Source organism: Apaloderma vittatum, unplaced genomic scaffold (genome assembly GCF_000703405.1).
Source record: "Apaloderma vittatum isolate BGI_N311 unplaced genomic scaffold, ASM70340v1 scaffold31283, whole genome shotgun sequence".
In the NCBI taxonomy this organism is placed as follows: Eukaryota; Metazoa; Chordata; class Aves; order Trogoniformes; family Trogonidae; genus Apaloderma; species Apaloderma vittatum.
In genome coordinates this window covers 1,113-10,940 of record NW_009710356.1, presented here as the reverse complement: position 1 = coordinate 10,940, position 9,828 = coordinate 1,113, and the positions used below count along the sequence as shown (strand labels likewise).

Genomic DNA, 9,828 nt, shown 5'->3' with positions numbered 1-9,828 from the left:
AGAGACTCCCTCAGTGTGCCCAGGCTTTTTCACCCTCTGGTCACTGCTCCCGCTCCAAAACATCATCTGGGGCTGGGGAGCTGAGGCAGAGCCCTCCACCCTAACCTTGGTCTGCTGCTCCCACTGTGCTGCCCCGAGCTCTTTGCAGGAGCCTTGTGTACAGCTCTTACCCCAGCTCTGTAGTTTTCTGTAATCCAGTGAAGCCCGTTTTACAGCCACACTTTCATTTTGTCACCTGCAGGGTTAGTCCCCTCAGTCCAGTACTCACTTGCTTTGCATCCCAAAGCAGTGTCCCCCTGCTTCTCACCAGCTGTCCTGCACACAGGGACAAGCTGGATATTCCACAGTCCTGAGCAATATTATGCTGTAGCTTCCTGGTTTTCCATAAATTATGCTGGTTTTTCCCATTGGAGCAGAGGGATGTAAAAATCCTACTGGTCTCAGCTGGCAGCTGCTTTGCACTTGTGTCTGCAATAATGCAAAATGCCAACAGCGGGGTCTCAGGTCCTGCACATAAGGATGGAAGGTGCACCTAGGAGAACTTACCTGTGGGCTGGCCAGCTTCAAACCTGTTTTAATTTATTTTTTGACAGCTGAGTAAATTAATCCATGGCTGATCAAAATAAACCTGCATGCATCCTCCAGATTCAAGTACCTAACAAAACATTGACTTATTTTAGCTTAACTACTGCATGTTGAAGCAATGCTGTAGAATAATCGAGGGGACCTGAAGGAACAGGCTGCGTCAGGCTCAGAAATTAATTTGTTTGGAGCCTTGAAGGAAAGGTAAACATGAAAATAACTTTGGAGATGGAAGCTGACATGTTGTTAATCAGAATAAAACTTGTGACTAAATAGCCTGGAGGTGCAGCAGCTGAGAGGCCAGAGATTCTTAAAACCAGCATCACTGTTGCTTTCTTTTATTTTCTTTTTCAGTCTTAAGAACATGAAGAAAGAGGAAGGGGTGGGTTTGTGTAGACTAGATCTGCCCAGCGTACATCACTACGGCCCCTCGTTTCACTTGCCAGCCCCAAGAGGCAGGGTGTCTGAGCAGCCCTGCCAAGGCACAGCCCCACCAGCGAGGACAGTTGAGGTGCTGCAGGGGAGAGAGATACCTGGAGTCCACGAAATTGAATGGGAAACAGCTGCTGAATACCAAATTCCCAGAGGATGCCCCCTCACTAGTGTCCATACAGATCCCCCCAGTGCAGAGGAAAGTGGGGAGAGCCTGGAAATGAGGAGAGAGGAGGTAAAAGGCCTGGTTGCCCTTGAGATCCTGACTTTGTGTAGGTCATGGGCACAAAGCACAGTCTCAGCACTCTTTGACAACACACAAAGCAGCTTGTTCCCCCTTTTTCCTTTCTGTGGCAGAATAGCCACAACTTTTGGTCTGAACCTGTCTCGTCCCCAGGTACACAGAGTGTTTGCTTTGCCTCTGCAGTCCTGGAGTGTTTATCTCTCCCCTCTGTTTTGTGTGCGGGGGAAATGCAGGTCCGTGCCCACAGAAGTGAGACAGGAGGAGCAGTGGCATGCTTAGGAGAGTCGGACTATCTCTACGTCACTTCTTGCTGGAGAGGAAGAGCAGCGCTGGATATAGCTCGTATTCCAGTGAGGTACTGAATGCCCAACATGACTGGATCTGGCCAGCAGCCTGGCCCCTGGCTCAGGCTGCAGCGGTGAAAATCCCAGGGGAGCTCACTGCCCAGGAGCCTTGGCAGTGACAGCAGATAGGGCACATCAGGAAAAGCCACATTGGTGCAATGGCCTCGTACCCGGTTATTTCCACGTAGCCTGTTTAAAGGGAGCACCTCAAAAGCAAAAGAATATTCTTCATACAGAAGAAGGCTCATTGTTTGCGGTGTTGCCTTGTCCAATGATCTCTCCTAAGGAAGAGTTGGGCTGCAAAGTACTTGGGAAATAGCAGCATCTCTCTTGGAGATACAGACATGCAGAGCAAGGAAATCCCGTGCAGGACGGAGCCAGTGGTGGAAAGTTGTGGCCGCTGAGTCTTCTACATTTGCGCTGAACTATCCTGCCTGGTTGCCAGGCAAATTGCAGCTGGAGAAATGTATCGTTCGGCTTGGGGGACAGGACAGGCTGAAATAGATTCGGGGGCTGTGTGGCCCCAAGCCTGTGTTGCTCTCCAGCCTGATGGACAGCCACCCATGGCAGTGTGATGCGGGCTGAGGATGGGATGGGATGTTGAAAGAAGAAAGTATTTGTCATTTCCTTCCTGAAAGGGCTGGAGCAAACAAGGCCTTTCCTCAGAACTGGGAATACTGGGCCAAAAGCACCTTTTTTTTTACTGCAGGGAGGTTGGACTAGATGACCTTTAAAGGTCCCTTCCAACCCAGCACATTCTATGATTCTTCCCATTGACCCCCATCACACCTGCTGATGCTGTTAAATTCTCTGAATTGTGGCCAGCAGCAGCGCCACCACAAGAGAACAGTGCTGGAGCTGTTAATATTTCACCTCCAGCTATCTTTTACTTCCCAAGCCACGAATCCTTCTACTCCTATCAAAATCAGCTCAGGCACTGGGTCTTGCTATCGTAATACCCATGAGTTTGTGCAGAAAGATAAAAGCAGGAGGCTGGGGGAGAGGAGTGGGGCTCCCCTAGACCCAGGGAGGCAACGACTTCTCACCCTTGGCTGCCTGCCTGGCATCACGGGGGAGCACAGAGTCCATCCAGTGCCCTCTGAAACATAGGGCTCCTCAGCAAGTTATTTATAAAGATCCCTAGTGAGGGCTGAAGCTGTATTAAAAAATATTGCTGGGGTCTTTTTCAAATTCTGGTGCAGCCCTCTGGGAACGGCAGAGCTGAACAGGTAAGTGGGGAGCTGCTGCTGCAGCTGAGCCTGGGGACGAGGGCTGCCCCGCTATCCCCCCCCATCCTGGCACAGCAGAGTGCAGACCCTGTCCCCTCACATCCCAGCTCTGCACCTCATGTCTCAGCTGCTTCCACACGCCCTCCTCATCCCTGTTCAAATGCATTTTATTTGCCATGGTGACGATGGTTTTCTTGGCTTGTTGCTTCAGAGATGCCCTCCTCACATCCTTGCACTAGTTTTTCTTAGTGCATTGAGCATCGTTTGTCTCTGGCTTCCAGTCCCTTCGCTGTCTAGTTACCTTTTCCCCACGCTGTTGAGTTATTAAATTCTGTCTCTGCTGCTTTTTATCATCCTCATGATAAATCCCCCAACAAGCACATCTGACTTTTCCCCACTGTGCTTATCCAACTGGAAGGAGGATTTTGCCGTCAAGGTTTCCTACTGTCCTCCTTCCCGATCCCCCCTAGCCCTGATGCACACGAAAACTAGATACCAGTCAGGCGAACGGTACCTCGATGTCTGACCTGTGTGCTGTGCTTCCCTCTTGCCTGTACCCTGTTGTTGCCTGATTTTGGCATGAACTTTAGGTGCAAAAAGCAGAATGTTGTTCAGGATCAAGAGCAACTGCCTTCACCAAACACAAAGGAGTGAATACTTCTGCTACGCTGTAGAGCAGTGTGGAATAAAAAAGTTTGTTCTTCTAGGAAAAGAGGATATTGTGTGGCCTGGAAAAAACAAAGAAGTCCTTCCAACAGAGGACAAGAGAGGCTACAGAAGCCAAAACCCTGAAGTCTAAGGTCATTGACCTGGCTGTTACAGCTTGGCTGAGCATATCTGAGCCCATGAAAATGAGGTTTAAGACAATGCCAGCTCCCCAATAGTTGTACACATGCTCCATCTCAATTCTTGTTGAAACTCGTAAATGAAGCATCCTCCTCTGCCAGCTCTTGTCTGTTTGATCTTGCACAAAAAGTGTGTGAAACCACTTCCAGAAGCCACTGCATCATTATTACTGCTCTAGGGTCAGTGAGCAACAACCTGTGCGGCAATACCAAAGGGCAGACCTTCTGTTGGGAAAAACATAGCTGGGGGTGCCATATCCCCTGCGCACGCAGCTCAGGTGCCGTTAGTGAAAACTCCAAACTCGCTTTCTTTCTCTCTCTTTGCAGGCAAAAATGTCAAGGCCACTGCAAGCTCGGAGGCTTGAAGGAATAGATGAGAATATCTGGTGAGTTACCCTTGTGGTAAGTGTGGTTTTAGGCAACATAATGTGAGATAGAAACCGCCACACAGCACAGAGCAGCAGCCTTCTGTGGCTACTTCGTGTTTGTTTAGGCAGCCCATAAGAGCAGGTTTGTCCCGTGAGGCTTTACCCTGGCTCAGCTCTGCACCTGCTGCTCACACTCCGTGCTGTACTGGTTGTCCTGCACCGCATCATCCTGTGGGAAGGCAGGCAGGACATCACACTTCATCCGATCCGTCCACCTGAATAATCCCAGCAGCACCCAAACCCAAGCCAAGTCATCACAGCACACTGGCTGCAGCCTGGTGTCTGCTTCAAGCCCAACCTAGGGCACTGCAAGCGGAGAACCAGATGATGGGATGTTGCAAATATCAGCCTGACAGGTACGGGCATTGGGAAAACTGCATGCTTGAAGAAGAGAGTTAAATGGACTTTCCCCAAAGCCCTGCTGTGCCTGGGTTCAAGCTACAAACTGCTGATGAGCTGGCTCTTGTTTGAGACAAGCACTGAGTTCAGCCTGCCTTTCCCTCTGCAGAGGCCTTCCCAGTGTCTAGATGCTAAATTCTGCATAACTGACATGAGCTTGAGAACCTCTGAGTCCTGTCCTGCTCAATCTGGTCTGATCTGCAGCCGTGTGTGGCATCAGCTGCAGCTGCACCCCCAGACAGCACAATGGCTGTTTCCTTCAAGGAGAAATTCAAATCATCACCCCCAGTTTTAATTGAAATGGGTCTGAAGTGACCTGTGCTTGGTCCTGTCCGCATGTGAGGAGCAGGATGGCTCTGCAGGAGGGACACCAGCCTCACTGACTTTCAAAGGGAAGGTGGCAAACGCAGCCAGTGCCAGTGTGCTGCCCAGACCCCCTGTGAATGCTTCTCTTTCTCTCCCTTTCTTCTCTCTAGGGTGGAGTTTGTAAAACTGGCTTCCACCTACTCCACGGTGAACTTGGGCCAGGGCTTCCCTGACTTCCCCCCACCAGACTTTCTGAAGGAGGCATTCATGAAAGCCCTCAGCGGGGAGAACCACATGCTGCACCAGTACACCCATGGCTTCGTGAGTGAACAGAACGTGCCCACTCCCCTCAGCGATAACCCCCTCCTTCCCTGTCAGCCCTGGCCGCTTCTGGGCTCACCAGGCAGTGATAAACAGGGCAAACCACATGAGTCAAAACGTGCATCCAGCCTCAACCCGGGTCCCCCGCGCCCAGGGCTGTGACCCCCTGCTTTGCCTGCATGTTTGAAGCAGCCGGGCTGGAAGATGCCCCACACATTCAGTTGCAGGGCTCTTGGCTGCCCAGGTCCTTTCCAAGGGCTCGTCCTTGTTTTAGGAGGCTTCTGCAACTTCGTTCTTAGTTCTCCTCTCACCCTACAGGGCCACCCACCTCTGGTGAAGATCCTAGCCAAATTTTTTGGGAAGCTGCTTGGACAAGACCTGGATCCTATGACCAATGTGATGGTGACTGTGGGGGCATACCAGGCCCTTTTCTGCTGCTTCCAGGCTTTTGTTGATGAAGGTGATGAGGTAATCCAAGATTTGGGCTTGTTGCACTGGCAGCCTTCCGCAAGGAGAGCCCTCTCTGGCTGTGGGTCTGACAGCAGTGGCAGAATGGTTTTCAGTGTCCTTTTCTAAAGCAGAAATGGTTTTATCCTCATCCTCCACCATCTGGGCTTGCAAAGGAATAAAAAACCCCTCTGCTGCAGGGCACTGTCTCATTTCTGCATAAGGCAAAATAACCCTTTTGCCCTGAGAGGTGGTATTCTTCCCTAACACTGCCCACAGGTAATGCAGCTTCTTCATTACAGTAATTCAAAGATTTAAATTTCCTGTCCCTCCCACTGCTCTCTGCACCCATCAGGGAAGGTCTCAACAGAGTTAGGAGGGTGCTGACATGTCCCTTTCTTCCAGGTGATAATCATTGAGCCATTTTTTGATTGCTATGAGTCGATGGTGAAAATGGCTGGTGGGACGCCTGTGTTTGTCCCACTGAAACTGGTGAGTAGGCCAGAGCAAAGCTGTCATGGAGGGAAGAGGTGTGGCGGAGAGAGTGAAGAAGGGCATGGTAAGCAAAATGTAGAGGCAGTGAAGCAAGCCAAGATTCCCCTCTGTTTTCTCTTAGAAAGCTCCAAAAGATGGAAAACTGATGTCTAGTGCAGACTGGCAGCTGGACCCAGCAGAACTGGCTTCTAAATTCAGCAAACGGACAAAAGCCATCGTCCTGAACTCCCCCAACAACCCTCTGGGCAAGGTAACACCTCTGGCCTTGCTGTGGCTGGCCCTGAAAGCTGCAGGGGTGCTACAGCTCACCCAGCCAGGTTTGCAGTGTCGCCGTGACTTGACTTTCCATGCACAAGGGCAATGGGTGTCGTGGCAGCACTGCATGCTGCGCTTACTCCGGGTGTTTTTAAGCCTGGTCGTTTGTGCTAGTGGTGGCTTTGCCCCGTTAGACCATTGTGGCCAGGCTCTTACTCCGGGTGTTTTTAAGCCTGGTTGTTTGTGCTAGTGGTGGCTTTGCCCTGTTAGTCCATTGTGGCCAGCTTCTGCCCACCCTGGCTTGGCAGAGAGTGCAGGCGGGGTGTGCAGCCTTTACAGAGAGGCAGGGACAGGCAGGGGCTCAGAAATGCCCCTGCAGCATCTCTGCTCTGCTCCCTGCCTGCTGCAGGTATTCAGCCGAGGGGAGGTGGAGCTCATTGCAGACCTGTGTGTGAAGCACGATGTCCTGTGCATCAGCGATGAAGTGTACGAGTGGCTGGTCTACGATGGGAAGGAGCACATCCGCATCGGTACGGGGAGTGGCTTGGCTGAGCTTGGGTGTCTTCTCTGCATACAGCATCTTCAGGGAAGGAACTGGTGATTTAACTGGGGTCAGCTCTACTAGGCATGTTTCTCCTTTAGAGGTATTTTGCTGCACTTCAGTCTCAGACTCCAAACGATGTCTCAAACTGGAGCCAGCGAGGGGAACAGAGCTTCACAGCCTGAGATCTAGACCAGAGGGTCCTTTGGCTTCAGTGAAACTGATTTTTTTCCCATATTTTGTAAAACCATGTTTTTCTGAATATCTCTAGTTTGGGAACATCCATTTCAACATGATTTCAGAGGCCTGTTCTTCCTGTTGCAGTAACATTGCAATCACCTTACTGCAGGGTGGTGGTGTTTGGCATCTCTGGGAACCCCTGGGGCTGGGTACGTGTGTATAAAAACACTTAATTACAAAGAGATGCTCTTGAGAAACCCAGCTGCCTACTTGGGATGTGCTTCAAGGCTCATCCAGGTGAAAGACATGCTGTGAACACAAGAGGCCACCACAGGTTGTAGTGGGCAAAGGGCTCTCACCATGTCATTAATGCAGCCCAGATGCGAGCATGCTGAGCTCTGGCATTGGTCTTTCTCTCCTGTCTCGTTGCCAGCCAGCTTGCAAGGGATGTGGGACCGCACAGTGACCATCGGGAGTGCTGGGAAAACCTTTAGTGCCACTGGATGGAAGGTGAGTTCCCTCATGTGGCACCTCCTTGTCCCTGTTCCTTTGCTCCAAGGGGCGGGTCAGATTGCATCGCACAGCACTGGGGACACTGCTGCTGCTCACTCAGCTTTGAGCCTCAGGACCTGAAAGTACCAAAGCTACTCTGTGATAGCTCTGTCTGGAAAATGCAATGAGGCTGGTGCAGGCAACTAAAGGGGAGCCCGAGTACATACTCAAAGACTTACCACCGTCCTCCTCCTCTCTTGACCACAGGTGGGCTGGACTGTGGGACCCAACCACCTGCTGAAGCATCTCCGTACCGTGCACCAAAACTCCGTGTACCACTGTGCCACAGTGGCCCAGGTAAGGCAGCTCCCTGCAACCTGCCCTGCAATTCCCAAACTCCTGAAGCAAGGGCGAGAGAGGATCCTTCTGCCCATGGCTGACCTGAAAGGCACAGAGAGGGTGATGTGTGATGCTGAAGGGGCTCCTTACCCACTTCCTTCAGTTGCTCCATTCCTGGGAGGAAGGAGAGAGTCCAGCCTGCCTGGCATATATTCCTTATTTTGCATTGACAAATCCCAGAGGACATTAGGAGGAGCTGGAGGCAGAGAGCTCAGCTTGGTGCAGTGAGGAATCACCTCCTGCTCCCTCATCACCTGTGAATTGCATTAGATAAAAGACTCCGGTTCTCAAGCAAGCCCTGACCATCTGCCCACTGGGTTACCTCTCTCCTTGCAGGAGGCTGTGGCTCAGGGTTTCCAGAGGGAGCTTGAACTCTACGGGAAGCCAGACAGCTATTTCATCCAGCTCCCCAAGATGCTGCAGCAGAAGAGAGACTGGCTGGTCCAGAGCCTGGATGCTGTGGGGATGAAACCCATTGTCCCAGAGGGCACCTACTTCTTGGTGGCAGACATCTCTGAGTTCAGTGAGTTGTTCAGCTACACTTTTGCTCAGGTGGGGCTGAGCCGCTTCAGAACAGCACCACTAGCAGGGACAGGAACCTGCATAAACCACCACCCACGCTTGGAGGGACAATAGCACATTCCCCATCCAAGCTCCCAGAGGTCACAGGTTTTGGCTGAGGCACCCAGCAGCAGCCTCGACCTCTGCACCACTGTGCTTCTTCTGCAGAATCCGATGTCCCTGATGATCCCAATTCTGCTGAGCCCTACGACTCCAGATTTGCAAAGTGGATGGTCAAGAACAAGGTAAATGCATCTGGCTCTTTCTGCTGTGTTTGCCTCGCGTGGGTTTGTGCCCTTGCTGCTGGCTGTGCTCACGGGAGCCAGCAACACACCACCACTGCTGGGGCCAGCAGCTCACATCGAGAGGATGTCTGGAGCAGACGGCTTCACCCACAGGAGGAGTAACCTCGGCTCCACGTGTTTCCTCTTCCCAGGGACTTGCTGCCATCCCGCTCTCCGCTTTCTACTGTGGAGCCCACAAGAACAATTACAGCCATTTCATCCGGTTCTGCTTTGCAAAGGTAAGATACGTGACAGCGCGAAGGAAGACAAGCTTGGGAGTAATAATCAGGGCTGGTTTAATGGAGTAAATGACAAGAAGAAATCATAGAATCCTAGAATGGCCTACGCTGGAAAGGACCTTAGAGATCATTTTAATCCAGCCTCCCTGTCGCCAGGGACGCCACCTCTCGACTAGATCAGGCAACGCAAAGCACCTCGGGCATTAGAGGCTGAGCGTGGCATCACAGCTGCTTCAGTCTCCTTCTGCATATACGAGCTGAGCCGAGGGCAGACGTGCCAGTACTATCCTAGGCTTTTCCGCATCAGTGTCCTGCACTTCTTGGTCAAGGCAGGGAGTCTTCTGGGTGCACATGTAGCTGCCCGCTGGCTATGTCTGCCCCAGAGATGGCTGTGCCTGTGTCACACTGAACACAGAGCATTTGCCGTGTTCCAGGATGAGAACAGGATTTTTGTACTAACAATGACTGCAGTGAGGGGAAAGGGGATTTGGCTGGAAGCCACTCACCAAACCTGTGGTATTTTTTTTTAGGAGGAAGCTACACTGAAGGCAGCAAATGATGTACTGCAAAAATGGAAACGGGAGAAAACCAGTCCATGAGCGTCCTGGAGAGGGAACCAGGCTCTTCTTAGTCCTCATCTGCCCCAACTGCTCTTCCTCTGCTTAGCTACAACCTTTGATATGTTCTTATTTTTGTGCTTTCAACTACATTTTCTGCCAGACAAAGGAGTAAGAGGTTCGTCAGGCCCAGGGTCTGGGGGACACTTTCTGTCACTGTGAAATGGTTGCACTGTTCCTTGCAAGAA

At 51.5% G+C, this 9,828-nt stretch overlaps 1 protein-coding gene across 1 annotated transcript; it reads left to right on the top strand.

Annotated features, from left to right (window-relative positions):
- The first annotated feature begins 1,512 nt into the window (after positions 1 to 1,512).
- Positions 1,513 to 9,622, top strand: CCBL1 (cysteine conjugate-beta lyase, cytoplasmic). Its single transcript, XM_009867279.1, has 13 exons — positions 1,513 to 1,613; positions 4,004 to 4,062; positions 4,980 to 5,130; positions 5,449 to 5,598; positions 5,983 to 6,069; positions 6,194 to 6,322; positions 6,737 to 6,857; positions 7,482 to 7,558; positions 7,808 to 7,897; positions 8,276 to 8,462; positions 8,669 to 8,745; positions 8,937 to 9,023; positions 9,554 to 9,622. The coding sequence occupies exons 1-13, from the start codon at positions 1,530 to 1,532 to the stop codon at positions 9,620 to 9,622; spliced, it is 1,368 nt and encodes a 455-aa protein (XP_009865581.1). The 5' UTR covers positions 1,513 to 1,529.
- The last annotated feature ends 206 nt before the right edge of the window (positions 9,623 to 9,828 follow it).

Excerpts from the sequence above, each read along its gene's own strand:
- CCBL1 (XM_009867279.1), top strand. The coding sequence starts at position 1,530 with ATGCTTAGGAGAGTCGGACTATCTCTACGTCACTTCTTGCTGGAGAGG. Across the intron at positions 4,063-4,979 it reads GGAATAGATGAGAATATCTG|GGTGGAGTTTGTAAAACTGG; the intron begins GTGAGTTACCCT and ends TCTTCTCTCTAG. Across the intron at positions 7,898-8,275 it reads ACTGTGCCACAGTGGCCCAG|GAGGCTGTGGCTCAGGGTTT; the intron begins GTAAGGCAGCTC and ends CTCTCCTTGCAG.